General features: G+C 39.8%; 1 protein-coding gene across 2 annotated transcripts; it reads right to left on the bottom strand.

Annotated features, from left to right (window-relative positions):
* Positions 1–136: 136 nt before the first annotated feature.
* Positions 137–18,960, bottom strand: LOC124255224 (beta-catenin-like protein 1). 2 transcript variants are annotated; one of them, XM_046689068.1, is made up of 16 exons: positions 18,895–18,960; positions 16,529–16,663; positions 16,189–16,295; positions 13,595–13,734; positions 10,413–10,510; positions 9,729–9,822; positions 8,393–8,484; positions 5,979–6,051; positions 5,616–5,674; positions 4,585–4,733; positions 3,917–4,095; positions 3,502–3,599; positions 2,947–3,027; positions 2,307–2,444; positions 959–1,031; positions 137–519 (listed from the first exon to the last, which is right to left on the bottom strand). In XM_046689068.1, the coding sequence occupies exons 1-16, from the start codon at positions 18,922–18,924 to the stop codon at positions 431–433; spliced, it is 1,635 nt and encodes a 544-aa protein (XP_046545024.1). In that variant the 5' UTR covers positions 18,925–18,960; the 3' UTR covers positions 137–430. The 2 variants fall into 2 exon arrangements, 1 of the variants encoding a protein (XP_046545024.1); XR_006892643.1 differs by lacking the exon at positions 137–519 and having other exon boundaries at positions 2,307–2,446; positions 2,948–3,027; positions 18,895–18,924.
* Positions 18,961–18,963: the final 3 nt, after the last annotated feature.

Genomic DNA, 18,963 nt, shown 5'->3' with positions numbered 1-18,963 from the left:
CAGCAATTATTTCGACATATTTAATACTTTTTCTACGCGAGGCGATTCACGGTTGCTCGGAAATTGGAAAGAAGCCTGGTTCCTAATGCGCATGCGCAGTAAAGGTCAAAGTTCGCTGATATAAAAATGTTGCAGTTTCATAGTTTTTCATTGCCGTTTTCACTGTTTCAGTAGCAAGGTAATGTGTTTATGTTGCTATTTCCACGATGAATGTGGGCTTTTCTGCGTATTTCTGCACAGTGGGAAAGTTTTCTTCGGTAGGCCTGTGTATCACATCCCATGACTGATCTGTCATGGTTGGTCTTGCAGGTCTCTGAACACACTTAGTCTTCATGGGTGTTGTTGCATCTGCTGGATGTGATCTCATTGTCCATTTCAGGCAGAGCATGTCACCATTGTAACAAGGTATGACCTTGGATTTTCATCTGAGTTAGAATTTGTCAACCAGCTGAATAATCCTGTTCTGTTCTGTTTCTCTCAGCTCCTCATCTTTAGCATCTCCAATATTACCCGCATATTCTGCCACAGAAGACGCAAGAAGTTAGCTTATACATGAAAGGACCATTACGTAATGTACACTGAGCAACACATTTGTTGTATTTAATGTACTAGTAGTTGCATTCATCAAAAGAGGAATGTGGTCGATGCCTAGTATCTTGAGAGGAAAACATTACTTTGTAAAGATAACTAAATGTTCTATTATAACAGGGTCATTAGATATATATATATTTGTTTGGGGGAATAATGAAATTTTGAAACTGTTCTTTGAGAAATGTTGCCTACATTGCCCACAACCAGGGCCCCGATCATGTGTAAGTACAACAAAGATTCATGATTGACAATCAATGACTGGAAACCCCATTTAGCCATTTGGTGCTGTTATGACTTGGTCGGCCATTTACACCAAGCTACAGGAGTTCATCTCCCCACCTTGATGCTGGTTACTACTAGTGCTCACCTCTCATGATGTTCCTGATCACCTTTATAGAACCTCCCCTCATGTTCAGAATTTGCATAACTCTTTGTCGAATCTGAAACAACATATACATTGTTTTTGTCATGATGGGTATTGATAAACTAGGACCAAGGATGAACTATTATAGGCATGAGATAATGGTATTTGTTATAATAAGAGATATACAATTAACATTATTAATGACAGGGGATTAAGGGGGCAGAAGATACAAATTATGAGAGATTTAATAAAATATTTAAGATATGAAGTGATTGGTAACGTTGTAAGGTGGGAGGTAAGGAAGAAAGTCAGTAACGTAGGTAATGAACATGAAAGTAGGTCGCTGGAGCTGGTGAGTGCAGGATGAAGTGACTCATAGCTTAGATAGAGGAAAAAACTACTATACTATCAAGATGGAGCGACGTGGCCGGGGACCTGGCCACCAGTTCCTGGTACTCTACGAGCCATATATGGTTAGGGGAGAGAGACCCTGAGATTCCTGGAATCCACCTCACGGTCGTACAAATATGGTAGTGGGGGTACGAAATAGAGGTGGGGGAGAGTAATAGATAGTCAAATTATGGGTTATTGACCAATAGAAAAAATGAAAAAGGGTGTTGGCTGTGACGTAGGAACCCAGGTTTAAGCGGGAGCAAAGCTCAGAAACGGGAGTCTGGTGCGGGCCTGCTCTTGCTGTTGGTCACTAGGAATCGTCTCAGAAATTATCTTGAAGCACCAGCATTTTGGCTTAAGACTGAAGCTTTGCGGCTGAAGTCTTATAGAGTGACCATAGAGTAGGTTGACCGGCAACACAGTGTCAATAAAAGCTATTGAACGAAGATCATCGTCTTGTGTTTGCTGGATGAACTACGGTAAAGTTCCAAGGGCCCCCGGGTACTGACACTGTACCTCTCGCACATCCCATATCGTCAGGACCGAAGTACGGGGGTATACCGTAGTTCAGGTAACGACACACCATCCCAGGTACGGGATACCGACAGGTAAAATACCATCTACCTGACAGGTAAAGGTGCTAGTCGGAACGCCTTGGAAAGAACAACTTAGCTCATGAAACAATTTATAAATGTTTTTCATCATTGTGTTGGTCATTTAAGACATGAATTCGTTTAGGGTGATATTATTAATAGGTTAGCCAATTGCCAGATTTGAACATAATTCTATGTTCAGATTATCTGGATATTAACAGAAGAATTATTTCTCCTTGCCTAACTTGTCTTGCATGGTTTTACATATTGACATAAAGAGAGAGAAAAGATTGATGACTTGCTCATTTAGTAATAATCGACTGAAATTGTGAACAGATTTTTCATATGGTAATTGAGGCACTTACTGATGGTGCCCCTGTAGCACAGATCTCCAGCATGATGTAGTCAATGAGTTGTAAGGTGAACAGTCCCACATCCAGTCTCTTCAGATAAAACACTTCCTCAGCTGTGTCATCGATGTCCTCGCCTGTCTGCCTCAGTCTCTGGAAGGCAATGCTTCAATACACATACCTCTTCTTTGCATGAGTTTTACAGACACAGGGATTCAGATGGGTTCATTTTTTAGGGCACAGAGATCTAAATGAAATTTAGGTAACACTACAGGAAAATTGTTCCATTAAAATAGCAAAACGAAAATTGAAAGGCATCAAGTCAGTTACCATACACAAGATATTTTAAGTAGTGATGGGTGGTACTAATCAGGTTTAAATTATTTAAATTCTGTGGCAAACTAGAGTGAGTTGGCTTTCATGCCACTCTATCAAAATTCCAGCAATATAAAAGGTGGGGACACCCAAAATTGGCTTTACACATTGTACCCATGTGGGGAATCGAACCTTTGACTTCAGCATGATTAGTGAATGCTTAGACCATAAGACTACAGCTGAGCCATGTGGCCAACTAGAAGGCTGTATGACATTTTAATTTGTGTAGTCATCATCATACAAACACAAAGGGAAGTAAGCAGCAGCACTAAGAACATACCTTTTTTTCTTTTTCAATCTGTTCATCACAAGTCCGCACTTTATCAAGGTACTTGAAGTGGAGTTCAAGTAGTCGTTCTACCTGCAGCATAACAAACATTATTTTACCTCCAATTCCAATTTGTTTTAACTCTTTAACATCGGCAGACAGAAAGATGTCGGCAAGAGAAATATGCAGTATCATTGGGGTACATGCAGCATGTACAGGTTCTTTTCAACACGGATTGCCAGATTCTTAAATTCACCTGCCCGACAGTCGGGTTCAAATTTAGACGTATATGAAGTTAGTATTAGTTTTTTCAATATTTTACATTAGTATTTTGTGTGGGCAGGTAAGTTTTGGTCTGGGCTGGCAAGTTTTACATCTAACCAGCCCTGTGGTATGGCTGAAATGTTTATGAGATTCATCCCCTGGTATATGTGGTTTGAGGCATCTCTCTGGTTATTATTCCCCTCATGATACAGCTACAACTTACAAGTAGAATCTCTACTGTGTGGTTAATTCAAGTCAAATTATCTAAAACTAAAGGATTCATATGAAGTACATGTATATTACCTTTTCATGATCATTTTCAGTAAATTTGTTGAGTAGTCTCTGCCTCTGTGGCCCAGAACAGTTCCGTAACAATGAACCAATCACAGAGCTGATGTGTTCTGGAACAGACAGAAAAGTGTCACATGGGTGATGAAATTTACCAGTAAATAGGCATTATAATCTAATCTGGATACACAACTGTCAACTAAGTCAAAGTTATTTCCTTCTCTTAATATTACAAATCAAAAATGCAAATACACATGCATGAAAACACATATATCTGTAGAAATCTCACAGTAATATCCAATTTGTTTTTCTGTAGCTCCAGTATACAGTACTCGTCAACATGAAAGATTTGTTTGAGGAAATCACAATAATAATGACACTGAGATCATGTTTTAAACAAGTATTTCCATCCAGTACTCATGTTTCTCACCCTCAAGCTCGTCAGGTGTAGGACCAGCCTTAGCCAGTTTCGGCGTCTTCATGAAGAGGGGAAAGACAGTTCGTAGCCCCAAGATGTCCACAAACTTCTGACAGTTGTCCAAACCCTCGTTCCCTGTCATGGCATGATTCAACACCTTGATAGCACTGTTCCTGGATAACTTCTTTTCTCTGAAATAGACATCTGGAGATTTTAAGGGGGTCACTAAATACCAGAAGGAGTGGAGATGCTTTCAACTGACCTGTTCACTATTTTCCAGTGTCACAGGAATGTCTGGTTGGTTGGGTGGGTGGGTGGACAAACATATTTATTTCTCAGTCTAAAACTAGTTATCATGGAAACTTAGGTTGTTATCAATTGTACTAAAATGGAGGTGGGACAGACATGTTGATATGCAGCAAAAAACTTGATGTCATTTCAATCCACCACAAGCAAATTGACCATGCTGACTGGTTCAAAGAATTCAAAGGAAACTGGGCAACAGCAAAGTCTAAGAAGAAACACAACATTTCAAACAACAGAATCACACTGCCAGTCAGACTACCCACAATTCTTGGATGTGAATGCTAAGATTTATCAAGAAAAGTATTCACACATACCAATGAACATAACTACGTCAATTGTAGAGCACTTGTAAGAAGAAGTGATCAAGTACAAACCTCAACATGAGATTCATCAACTGCAGACCTTCACCCTTGAGGAACTTGACTCTGTTGGCCGGCAGCATGAGGGACGAGCACAGACAGTTGAACATGTTCTCCATGTACTCAATCTCATCTTTAGTGTTAGGATCATGCTTCTTGTAGGCCTACAAGTACATACACCATCTGTACAGTCTCATGGCTTCCAACATAGGCCTACATGTACATACACCATCTGTACAGTCTCATGGCTTCCAACATAGGCCTACAAGTACATACACCATTTGTACAGTCTCATGGCTTCCAACATAGGCCTACAAGTACATCTCACACCATCTGTACAGTCTCATGGCTTCCAACATAGGCCTACAAGTACATACACCATCTGTACAGTCTCATGGCTTCCAACATAGGCCTACAAGGCCATACATACACCATTTGTACAGTCTCATGGCTTCCAACATATGGCTTCCAACATAGGCCTACAAGTACATACACCATTTGTACAGTCTCGTGGCTTCCAACATAGGCCTACAAGTACATACACCATTTGTACACGGTCTACTACTATTACTACTAACCGGCCTCCTATTACTACTAACCGGTGTAGTGGTTAGAGCAGCCGCCCACCGAGAGCCGTAAGGTCGCGGGTTCGATCCCCGACCGCGTCATACCAAAAGACGCTAAAATATGGTACTTGTTGGTCCCTGCCTGGCGCTCGGCATTAATGGGTACAACAAGGACTGGTCGGCTCGGAGTCAGTATAATGTGTCTGAGTGGGGTATTCATGCTTCACTGCGGCATGGTATCTCAGTGGGCTAGCACTATAAAACCAGCTTAAGTCTGGGCTAGTACAAGCAGCCGCACATACACATACACACGCATGCACGTCGTCATATGAGCGAAATATTCTCAAGCACGACGTTAAACCCAATTTCACCTCACGTCACCTCACTATTACTACTACTACTACTACTACTACTACTACTACTACTACTACTACTTCTACTACTACTACTTGTGGTATGTATATCTACTTGTCAACTTACAGCCAGCTGCTGAAGCAGGACATCGATGCCATCAATGTCTCCCAGTAACTGTCGGTTTTCTGTAAATACACAACCCAAAAGTACAGCAACACCAAGTGATTCCTAAACATTTCCTTTTAGACATTAGGTACAAACAGCATGAAATTCGAATGCTGTATTTTTCTTATTTTACTATTGGGATAGCTCTAAATGTTGCAAAAATATTATTTGATGGTTTTCATTATCTTGTCTTTTTGCTATTTCCAGAGTTGTTTTAGTTTTCAAAACAGACAGCAGACAGTGCATAGGATATTAGCTCATTTTAACTTTCCATTCAGATTGAACTAAATATACGATTTTATAAAAAATAAACCTCTCTCTTACCATCAGAATTTTGCAGCAGTATTGCCAGTATTTCACTTGAGTACAATTTGTTCCCATCAAATGGCATTTTAGCCTGAAAGAAAAAAGTACCAACATTATAATAGTTACAAATAATGAGGACCTATATGAAACAAGTAGCTTATTTTCTACAATATTTCCAAATCTGCAAGAATGAATGGGTGGCTGAACATATATGATCAGCCTCACTAGTAAATACACATGTACCAAATTTAAAGACATTTTGTAAAGCAGAATGGATTGGTTGGGTTTGTTTGTTGTTTAATGCCGCACTCAGCAATATTCCAGCTGTATGGCAGCGGTCTGTAAATAATCGAGTCTGGACCAGACAATACAGTAATCAACAACATGAGCATTGAACTACGCAATTGGGATGCAATGACATGTGTCGACCAAGTCAGCGAACCTGACCACCCGATCCTGTTAGTCGCCTCTTACAACAAGCATGGGTTGCTGCAGACAAATTCTAACCTGGATATTCACAGGTCTCGTAAAGAACTGACTAATGGCAGACCATAAATATCATTATGGTGACAATCAGATACAAAAAAGAAATCTCACACAAATTGGTGTGTCATTATTGGTGGGAAAGAGCATGTGGGGATATTGCATGAGAAGATGCCGTTTACAGTGAGATGAAAGTCATTTTGAAATACTTGTAGGATGTGATCCATGGTGCAAATGTCAAATTAAGGTCAAAAATAAAAAAACATCACCCAACAAACATCACCAGAGCATCTACGTTGAATCCCACTACAAACTTCATATCTTGCAATACAGACAGCACCCCGTGAAGATCCGGGTTAGAATTGGTCTTCAGTAGCCCATGCTTATTGTAAGGGTGGTCAGGCTCACTGACTTAGTTGACACATGTCATCGTATGCTCATGTTGTTGATTACTGGATTGTCTGGTCCAGACTCGATTATTTAGAGACCGCAGCCATATAGCTGCAATATTGCTGAGTGCGGCAGTAAACAACAAAACACCAACCATTGCAGACATCACTGAGTAAGGAGCATAAACATATTTCAAATATTTCAAATATTCCTTTTGTGCAAGCTGCTGGTATATGCCACACATGGAAGAATGGAAGAGGTTGGCATATGACTGTCAGGGAGAGTAGAAACACAACACGACATATAAACAAGTCTCTCTGGATAGGAGAGTAGAAACACAATATGAAATACTGTATATTACCGTAGATAAGCCGACCGCATAGATAAGCCGACCCCAAACTTGACCCTTAAAATCAGTGTCAAAATGGTATGTTTCGTACATAAGCCGATCCCCTGCGATGGGGTCCTAATCGCAGCAAACACAGACAACTGGCAGTTACCGATAATTATATAACTTTGGTCCACATTATTCAAAGAATTCACAATCATATTGCGTCTACTCACACATCGAAATGAAGTGTACCGGTAGTTGACAGAAAATGGATAATATATTTTGTTTCACTAAATATCATACTTATTGTTGCTGGACGATCACATGTCAACAAACTGGCTTGCATATTTTACCCCATTCCATGTGCGTATAACTTCTGCTTACCACATTTGTGAGGGTACGTTTTTCACTCCAACCGCGATAGCCAATTTCGCATCATATCATCAACAATCACGGACTGATAACCGCCTCGTTTGCCATGGACTGCTAGTTTACAGTAACTTTGGTAAAAATGTGTGAATTTAAATGGCTTGCTTATTTTACCTCATTCCATGTGCGTACAACTTCCACTTACCACGTTCATGAGGGTCCGTATAACCTTACTGTTGATTATATATATTTGACATATATAGAGCAAAAACTGTACATTAAAATTACACAATGCTAGGATATATTTCTTTGGGTTAAATAATAGTATTCTGTATTATATTTTACTGATGACTGCGTCAGAATTCGTTCCGCTATATTATTGTGCATGTTTGATCTTGATTGCCAGGAAACGTGTGCACAGCTGATTGCTATTTCCGGCTCAAATACACATGGTAATCTTAATCCCTGCAAATAATACAATGCCCAGCAAAAACAACTTAGAACTTAAAAGGTAAATAATCTTGTCTAGTGATGTTTAATTGCAAATTTGACATCTCTACTGACAAAGTCGTCTTCTGTTGTTTGCTCACGCGAAGCAATATGTTTTCTTACCCCTAGAAAAAAGTTTGATGAAAGCGTAACCCATAGATAAGCCGACCCCCTTCTACTGACTGCTTTTTGGGGTCCTCAAAATTCGGTTTATCTACGAAAATATACGATACGGCTCTCTGGCTGGGAGAGTAGAAACACAATACGACAAATAAACAAGTCTCTCTGGCTGGGAGTGGCTGACATATGACAAACAAGTCAGACTGAATATGGCTAGTGTGCTATAAGATGGTGGAAGAAGCTCCCCTACCCTGACTCTCTTCAGCAGCCACTGCAGGAGGCCTTGCTGGGCTGCCTCTGTGGTCACTTCAGTTCGAAACTCGGTGACATTCTCCACTATAGCTGGAACAGAAATATATTAACTCCACTGTCACCCGTTAATGGACATATGTACAACTTATATAAATATTCAAGACATGTCTGCTAATACACTATTACTTCATACACCAGTTAACCCAAGCTGCCTGTGAGGTACTAGAAGGTTAATAGTCATATGACTGATCACAACGGGTACCCATTCACTGCTGGGTGAACAGAGGCAATTTTGAATTCACTTGCCTAAGGTGAGACCACATGTTTTACATGTTCTTTGTTGTGAGGCAGGATTAAAGTCCTAGAAACTCTCAGGAGTCAAGCTGCCAAACATGGTCACCCCTCCAAGGACTCTCCATGACCAGCGTTGCTTAACTTGACCTGATTGCTTAACTGATGTGTAATCTGGGCTCCATGCACTTATTAGCTGTATTCAAGAAAACAATGACATCATTCATGCACTGAAATGTCACCTCAGTGTACATGTTGCTGAACAACCAGCATTGGTTTGGTGTTTAACATCCTGCATGGTTTGGTGGAGAACACCTAGCAAAGGTATGTAGCTGAACATTCAGCTTGCGTTTGGTGATGAAGAACAAACAAGGGCCTTGTGCTGAATAGTGCTGGTATTGGCATACAACCTGCGATACGATACATCACGATACTAAAATCTTAGTCACGACGATATATTGCCAATGTATTGTTTACTTAAGCTGTGATACGATACGAATCCCGATACAAAGGTGGCGATACGATACATATCACGATACTAAACTCTTTAATTCTAACACCAACTCTAAAAGATAATAACAAAACTATTTTAAAGCATTTCATCAAATTCCGCCAGCGTTTTTCAATGTTCATTCGGAAATGAGATAATTAAGACACAGACTTTGTGAATGTTAATAAAATGCGACCCCTATGTTTGACACAGTTCCTGACGCAAGAATTTCCGAGAAACTTATGAATGGAAAATAAGTACGCATATATTTTAATCATCAAACACAAGTAAGTCTTTCTTGAAAGATATCGCGATTCGGCAATATTCAAAGTAAAACATTGATGTATCATGGCCCATTTGAAACATCGTATCGGTATATATGACAATGTAAAACTGTGTATCGATTCACTGTATCGCGGCCCATGGATCAATGCATCGATGGGTATCGATGAATCGTCGTCACACCACTAGTGCTGAACAACCAGCCCTGGTTCGATGTTGACACACACAGGAAAGCAAGCCCTATGGTCAGGTAATGATCCCCCTCCCTTACCTAGAGTGTTATGCACACCATCACTCTCCTCCTTCACGTTCTCATCAAGTCGATCAAGATTCTGAACCAGAACTGCCACCACTTGCCCTTCCAACTAGAAACAAACAAACATTCGCTATCGTGAGCAAGGCAAGAGATGTACATACCTGCTGAAATGAACAATGGTGGATTTGAGAGACCAAAACATTGTTAAAGGGAGATGCACAACACATTTTATACACTACCCCAGTACATGTGCTGTTTCAACAGTGAAGGCAGGGAATTGATTTAGGTGGCACCTGTAGCACACCTGTGGCACACCTGCAGCACAACTTAGCACGGCTGGAGGACAGAAATATACAGCCTTCACAGACAGGGAGTATAATGGCTTATTTACTGATCAGCTGGTACATGGGTATTGAGGAAGGGAATATGGCAAAGAAACACAGGAATTGAAATGTCTAAATAACAGATAAGCTGGTATATGGGTATTTAAATGGGAAAGAAATTATTCACAGAATTGAGACATTCTGAATTCATTAAATGGAAGATTCACTTCCTGGGACACACCAAATATATTTTCAGTGATTTTAATAAATATCTTTACAAAATCTTAACACAAGAAATTAAGTTTTCTGGGCAGTAAAGTTTGGCATCTGATTGGAAAGATATTTAAGTGAGCTTCCCTTAACAGCACAGACTCACCAACACATCTACTACAGCACCTGCACCCTCTTCGCTCTCATTGAGGGTGTCAACGTCGGTCAGTTCCTGGATCAGGTCAACCACAGCTATTGCAATATCTGGCAACAGAACATCATTCATACATGCAGTTAATCTGCTCATGTGGAGTCACCACACACACTTATTTTCTGCATGCAGATCAAAATTAGTAGGTGAAAAAGGCATGTATTAACATAGACCATTTCTTTGTTTCATTTGACTGAGACAAATTTAAGGTTTCTTCCTTATATTGATAGCAATTAGTCATTCTTACTCTATTTCTCATAATACCCAAGTACATCATCATGGTCATTGCCACTAAATAAGGAAATCTTACTTGGTGGTCCAGTTATTACTAAATCACATCACACTGACATCTGAACAACTGCTAAAGGGTTTGGATAAACAATCATTATTGGGTTTGAGTAAAAGCAGTGTATGAAATAAGGCCCATCCGACCGCCCAAGATGGGTTAGATTTCTTAATTTACAGCTAGCCAGCCCGATGGTCTGTGAATTTTTTTAGATGTTCGATACATCTGAATAAATTCACCATATCTTGCTGTCTGGTCCGGTTAAATCCACTTTTGGATGGTAATGTTATGATCAACTCTTTGAAGGGCATTTAGAATTGATGTTAGGATGTTACCAGCCCTGACGGCAAGTGGGTTTTGGCTTATTTCATACACTGGTAAAAGGCATTACAAGGCTGGTAAACAACTGCTAAAGGGTATGGGTAAACAACTGCTAAAGGGTCTGGGTAAACAACTGCTAAAGGGTCTGGGTAAACAACTGCTTAAGGGTCTGGGTAAACAACTGCTAAAGGGTCTGGGTAAACAACAGCTGAAGGGGTCTGGGTAAACAACTGCTAAAGGGTCTGGGTAAACAACTACTAAAGGGTCTGGGTAAACAACTGCTAAAGGGTCTGGGTAAACAACTGCTGATGGGTCTAGGTTAACGACTGCTGATGGGTCTACGTAAACAACTGCTAAAGGGTCTGGGTAAACAACTGCTAAAGGGTCTGGGTAAACAACTGCTGAAGGGTCTGGGTAAACAACTGCTAAAGGGTCTGGGTAAACAACTGCTAAAGGGTCTGGGTAAACAACTGCTGAAGGGTCTGGGTCTGGGTAAACAACTGCTGAAGGGTCTGGGTAAACAACTGCTAAAGGGTCTGGGTAAACAACTGCTGAAGGGTCTGGGTAAACAACTGCTAAAGGGTCTGGGTAAACAACTGCTAAAGGGTCTGGGTAAACAACTGCTAAAGGGTCTGGATAAACAACTGCTAAAGGGTCTGGGTAAACAACTGCTAAAGGGTCTGGGTAAACAACTGCTAAAGGGTCTGGGTAAACAACTGCTAAAGGGTCTGGGTAAACAACTGCTAAAGGGTCTGGATAAACAACTGCTGATGGGTCTTGATAAACAACTGCTGATGGGTCTAGGTAAACAACTGCTGATGGGTCTGGGTAAACAACTGCTGATGGGTCTAGGTAAACAACTGCTAAAGGGTCTGGATAAACAACTGCTAAAGGGTCTGGGTAAACAACTGGGTCTAAAACAAATGGGTCTGGGTAAACAACTGCTAAAGGGTCTGGGTAAACAACTGCTGATGGGTCTGGGTAAACAACTGCTAAAGGGTCTGGGTAAACAACTGCTGATGGGTCTGGGTAAACAACTGCTGATGGGTCTGGGTAAACAACTGCTAAAGGGTCTGGGTAAACAACTGCTGATGGGTCTGGGTAAACAACTGCTGAAGGGTCTGGGTAAACAACTGCTGATGGGTCTGGGTAAACAACTGCTGATGGGTCTTGGTAAACAACTGCTAAAGGGTCTGGGTAAACAACTGCTAAATGGGTCTGGGTAAACAACTGCTGATGGGTCTGGGTAAACAACTGCTGATGGGTCTGGGTAAACAACTGCTAAAGGGTCTGGATAAACAACTGCTAAAGGGTCTGGGTAAACAACTGCTAAAGGGTCTGGGTAAACAACTGCTAAAGGGTCTGGGTAAACAACTGCTGAAAGGGTCTGGGTAAACAACTGCTGAAGGGTCTGGGTAAACAACTGCTGCTCTGGGTAAACAACTGCTTAGGGTCTGGGTAAACAACTGCTGAAGGGTCTGGGTAAACAACTGCTGATGGGTCTGGGTAAACAACTGCTGATGGGTCTTGGTAAACAACTGCTAAAGGGTCTGGGTAAACAACTGCTAAAGGGTCTGGGTAAACAACTGCTGATGGGTCTGGGTAAACAACTGCTGATGGGTCTGGGTAAACAACTGCTAAAGGGTTTGGATAAACAACTGCTAAAGGGTCTGGGTAAACAACTGCTAAAGGGTCTGGGTAAACAACTGCTAAAAGGTCTGGGTAAACAACTGCTAAAAGGTCTGGGTAAACAACTGCTAAAGGGTCTGGGTAAACAACTGCTGATGGGTCTGGGTAAACAACTGCTAAAAGGTCTGGGTAAACAACTGCTAAAGGGTCTGAGTAAACAACTGCTAAAGGGTCTGGGTAAACAACTGCTAAAGGGTCTGGGTAAACAACTGCTAAAGGGTTTGGATAAACAACTGCTGAAGGGTCTGGGTAAACAACTGCTAAAGGGTCTGGGTAAACAACTGCTGATGGGTCTGGGTAAACATCCAGTAAAGATATGGAACTCGCAAAAATATGAGAAGTAACAAAAGTGTCAACATTCTTCTGTAAAAACAAATTTGATACATTAGTATTTAGCACTCACTTCATACAAATACTTGCCACTAACACCATAACATGAATATAACATGACTTATCTGGAGGATGGCTTGTTCAGGCATAGGTTATTGCATCTGTGTTACCTGATATGTTAACCAAACCTGCAGACAAAATGTATCCTTGACACCATAACATGTCTTTTAGTTGGACTACACCCATTCCACGGCCCCGACCTCCCATAGGATTACCCACAGCAGGATACATCAGGACTCTTCCATGGTCTGAACCCTAGTTCATAAAAGGTTGCATTTCTTTTGCGGTTCAATATGCTTACTTTTGCAATCCATCCAAAAAAGTGGCCAAGCAAATAAAGTAACAAAAAAAAAAACCAGAAATTTCTCCATGTCCAGTGTGTCCTGCCTGACATGTCCATTATACCAGCAAATTCAATCTACGTGTGCAAGATTTTATATGGCCGACATACCTGTGTTTTCATGTGTGAGCAGCTGCAACAGTGACTGCACTGTGTTTAACTCCACCAGCACATGGTAAAGGTCTGGCACTGTGGCAATCACATGCATCTCCTGTATGATGTCATTCAGCTCAATCTCAGACTCCATAAACCTGTCACAGGTAGGACAAACAGGCACATTACTAGTATTCATCTCTTTCAGCATCACATGACCAAATACATCATGAACAGATCTGAATATCAGAGGCCCAGATAAGCTGCGTATACAGGTAAAAAATGTGCATAGAAAATTTCAAATTACGCATTGAAAAATAGTTTTTGCGTACCAATTACGCATTTAAAATGTTAGATAACGCAAAAAGTTTAAAACAAAAGCGTACGGAACATATTTATAAAAATCGCTTGCATAATGAAAAAGACATCGATTGCTATCAAGTTGTACTGTTAGTATAGGACAAGCGTTGTACTGTCAGTATTGGATGATTTTTTATGAAATCATTTCCATTATATTTAAGTTGGTTTTGATTAGGTATGACATAAGGCAGAACATACCAGCTTAGTAAACTTACTCAATGACATAATACTTACGTGAGTAAAATGACTGAAAAATGCACATATTTGAAAGCAGTGGGTAACGGAAAATGAAATACCCACTCAACATTCATAATACCCACTCCAAAAGCATACAGTGGGTACAGTACCCACATGAGCTAAATCTTATCTGGAGCTCTGGAATATTACAATAGTATAGGTCCCAGCCCTATCATGCATGTCTTAAAGCACTACATCACACTACACTTCTCTAAAAATAAATAATGCATTTCTCTCAATAATATATATATATATATATATATATATATATATATATATATATATATATATATTTATATATATAAGAAGAAGTTTCTGAAATAATCACACGACACGATCTTTGATCCAACATGTTTCACTTTTATCTTCAGGGAGAAGTGATTACAGTTCTATTATATATACATACATACATACATACATACATACATACATACATACATACATACATACATACATACATACATACATACATACATACATACATACATACATACATACATACATACATACATACATACATACATACATACATACATACATATATATATATATATATATTGCATAGATAAATAAAACAGAATGCCAGATAAATTTCTCCTATTATTTATCTATGCAATATTTCCCTGACTGAACACCTGTACTACTTTTGGACATTTTGTGCGATAGATTTTTACAGTATTTAAGTAATCCAGATTAAAGTGAATAATGAGATCTTGATATTCATCATAATTTTAAATAAAGAAGCATTGATTGTGGTTTTATATGCCCCAATATATACATATATATATATAAGAATGTATATATTGGGGCATACACGCACTCTTTTTAACTTTGTATTGATGCAATTAAAGATTTATTATTCCCTTTAATACTATGACTTGGCTGAAACAGATAATTGAAACTTTGAGGAGAACAGCTTCCAAACAGAGAACACTTGCCATATATGAAATGTAAACAATTTCTCCGTACATTGACAACTGTCGCATGCGGTGTTGTCGGTGTTTGCCAAACTGGTATCAATCACAAGTTGTGTGTAGGATATTCATAAAGAACGCCCAAGGGACATAACTCTATAGTGTGGCTGAGTGTTCCTGTGTCAGCAGTGTGGAACACTGTTGTATTGGCAAATATCTATGTTGGATACCCTATCACTTCATCTGATGGGGAGGCAAATGTTGCACAAGTAACACTGACATCATTTCATCACATATAATATTCTCTATCAGGGATTTACAGGACGCGAATTCCTGCGTCCTATCAAATAAAAATTGACAATGGACGCAACAAAATGTATTAGCGAGCCCACAGGGACTCAGAAAAAGTCCAAATACTTTTTGTACAAATTCCAATCAAGTGACAATAAGTTATCACTGAATTTGCTACCAGCTGGGTTATGGTATGTTTTGCAATTTAATTACTGTAACAATGTGATGATCATGATACACAATATAACAATAGTATTAATGATAATATTTAAGTGTCTGGGACCCCCATTTTGTTGTTCAGGACCCCTGAAAATCAAGAGTATGAGTCCCAGGGACCCTCAAATACAGGACTCAAAGTAAATCCCTGCTCTATAGACTAGTTTGGCTGGGACCAATCAAGACTGGCTGCTGACAAGTCAGTCAGTAGCTACCAAAAGGGTTCAGTTTCACACAAGCCAGTCTGAAAGTGAGTAACTCAAAATGCCATGATATAACTGGAATACTGTTAAAACAGGTTTAAACACACCTCACTCACTCAATTACTAAAATAAGCAGCAACATCACCAGAATTTGATTCGCCTTGTTTGTCATCCAATTAGGAACTGTGATGAAAGCTATGGATGCATGTCCATCAAGACATAATACATATGAAACCAAGAAGCACTGATGTATTGACAATAATCCTATTTATTAAAACTTACTAACATTGTCAGATATTACTTATGAATGTGATGGATGAATGAAATCTGTAAAAACCAGTAAGACATTGAAAGGTGAATGTCATCCACTTTCACAAAACTGACAACTCACTTTTCAGGCAGGTCCGGAAATTTTATCCTCATTTCCTGATTTCGGTATACTTTCTTTTCAAACTGCAGCAACATTTTCTTCAGATTTGTCTCATCCAAGACATCAGTCTGAAAAATAACACTTTGATTTATACAAACAGTAAGGTCAATTCTTGTCTCATGTTCTGATGCCAAAACCTGTCACTCCTAATGTACTCCTATTTATCAGCTGATGGATATGAAGTATTCTTTTTAAGATGTTTCAGTGATGCTTAAAATGCCCTTAATTTTATTCCATGCAATATAATAGACTTATTCCCCAGAAAATATCTACAGTGGTGGATGATAACCTCAATACTTACTGGAAGGTCATCATCAGCCATCTCTAGGATTCGTTCAGGGTCATCATCGTCTCCCATCCTCCTCTTTCGAGGGACATCATATTCAGGACGATCGTCATCTCTTCTCTTCTTTAGGTTGGCAATTGGTTTGTCAGGCTGTAAATCATTGAAAATTATGATGATTAGTACTTAAATAAAAACACTATATGAAACTTATCAGTGACAGGTCAATGATTCCTTGATGTACTCATCCACCTTAAGAATACTTGGTCATCCACATTTGCCCACATATGCCATTTTCTTGATTAATGATATGAATACTACTTTGATCAGAACTGACCATTATAATTCATATTCTTAGAAACAATGACAACATCAGATCCAGAGAAAACTTTACTTTATCAGTGTAATCCTGTATGGTATCAATTATCAGGAGAGAAGTGTCAAATGGGACATAATAAATTGTACCCAAGCATTCATTTGTGTGATAATCCTGCATGGCCAGTGCTCTCATCAATGATACATGACAGACAGATGGTCATCACCATTAACTTTTGCAAACAATCATTAATCATTTGCATCTTGCCTCTTGGACAAATCAAAGTGAGAAACAATTCAGACCATAGTGTTCATGAAGTGAGTGTATGCTGTTTAACACCACAATCTACATTGTTCCAGCTATACATCATAGTGTTCTGTAGCTAGACTAGATCAGAGAGAGAAAAGGTTGATAGGATGAAGTTGCTTGAACTCTGGAATCTCCCAGGATTACAGAACTAATTTGACTTTGGGCTACAGTGTTTGATTGATGCACTGTATGCCATTGTGATCAGATGATTTGGATTGTTGTTCTTGCTATCAACCATATATTTGCCTGTCCCAGATTGGTGTAATACTGCAGTTTATCAAGTGCACCTTACTGTAGCGCTAAATGACTTAGATTGCTGACTGTGGCTCTCACGTCACAGATCTCTTGTACCTCTTTGATTCTTAAACCGCCTCCGTGTTAAGTAGTAGTGGTTTCACCCAACTCTATAGCTTAGTTAAGCATAGATAGGGTAGGGTTCACCCAACTCTATACCTTAGTTAAGCGATCCACCGGGTGATAGCGGAAGGTTTCACCCAACTCTATACCTTAGTTAAGCATAGGGTAGGGTTCGATCCCCAACTCTATACCCTTAGACATCATACCAAAGGCGTTAAAATATGGTACTTGTTGGTCCCCTCTCGTCTGGCGCTCGCATTAATGGGTACAACAAGGACTGGTCGGCTCGAGTCAGTATAATGTGTCTGAGTGGGGTATTCATGCTTCACTGCGGCATGGTATCTCAGTGGGCTAGCACTATAAAATCAGCTTCAGTCTGGGCTAGTACATGCAGCCGCTCATACACACGCATGCACGTCGTCATATGATAGCGTAAATATTCTCCCAACCACTATACCGTTAAACCCAATTTCACCTCACCTCACCTTTGATTTAAGCATAGATAGGGTAGGGTTCACCCAACTCTATACACTTAGTGGTAGTGTTTCTTGTGTTAAGCATAGATAGGGTAGGGTTCACCGAACTCTATACCTTAGATCACTTTTCTGATCAAGCAATCCTTTACGAACAGTTGGGTTTGTATCAAGTTTCAAGTTTTATTAACAATTTGGATACTGCACATGTGCATAAAGGTAAACGTTTGTGTGCTGATGACTTGGTAAGCAGCACTACGTCATAGCCTATGCTCCCCTGCTACTGCTAGGATGTTGGCTTATCAGAATAACATATTAGGCTTCATTAGCTTCAAGGTGGTAACCTGAGTTCAGCCCCCCACCTTTAACTGAAATAAAAAATGTGCTTCCATTAAACACGTTAAAGTGCAAATACTCAACAGAATGGGATTGTTATGGTGGAATTACAAGGTTCTTGAACTTGTTCACATTTGTTCAAACTTGGACTGACTGGCTGACTGAGTTTAGTTTTACGCCGCTTTTAGCAATATTCCAGCAATATCACGGCGGGGGACACCAGAAATGGACTTCACACATTGTGTGTTCCAACTTGGACCTTGCACATGAAGCAATGATGCACTCCATATATCCCATCGTGTTTTTTTCAGAGAGTTAAACCAATTAACTAAACTTTACACGGCCCCTTCCCACTAATTAAGGAACAACGATGAATGGAAATACCAGCTGACAACTACACTGCCGGTTAAACAACGTTGACTGACGAATTTAGGGTACATAACAGGTGCTCGTGCGAGTATATTCCATCGTAACTTTCAGTGGGAAACCAAATTACACGCAGTTTGATTTTTTACAACAGAAGCGGCTTTACTAAAATCCACAATACGTGTAATGCGATCTGTGGAGAAATATTACTATAATAATTAGACTACCTGGTATGATAACAGTTCTCCTACGTCCATGTTTGACCCAAATTATTACTTCCGGTTGATCATATGACT

The sequence above is a fragment of the Haliotis rubra genome, unplaced genomic scaffold (assembly GCF_003918875.1).
Source record: "Haliotis rubra isolate DU_JTF1 unplaced genomic scaffold, ASM391887v1 Scf599, whole genome shotgun sequence".
Lineage (NCBI taxonomy): Eukaryota > Metazoa > Mollusca > Gastropoda > Lepetellida > Haliotidae > Haliotis > Haliotis rubra.
The sequence above is the reverse complement of the archived record's forward strand: the minus strand, read 5'-3'. Positions and strand labels throughout refer to the sequence as shown.

Bases quoted from the DNA above. Each gene is read 5' to 3' on its own strand.
- LOC124255224 (XM_046689068.1), bottom strand. From the start codon at position 18,924: ATGGACGTAGGAGAACTGTTATCATACCAG. The intron at 16,664-18,894 runs GTAGTCTAATTA...AATGATTTACAG, and splicing joins GAGAACTGTTATCATACCAG to CCTGACAAACCAATTGCCAA. The intron at 10,511-13,594 runs GTATGTCGGCCA...TTCTGTTGCCAG, and splicing joins GCTCACACATGAAAACACAG to ATATTGCAATAGCTGTGGTT.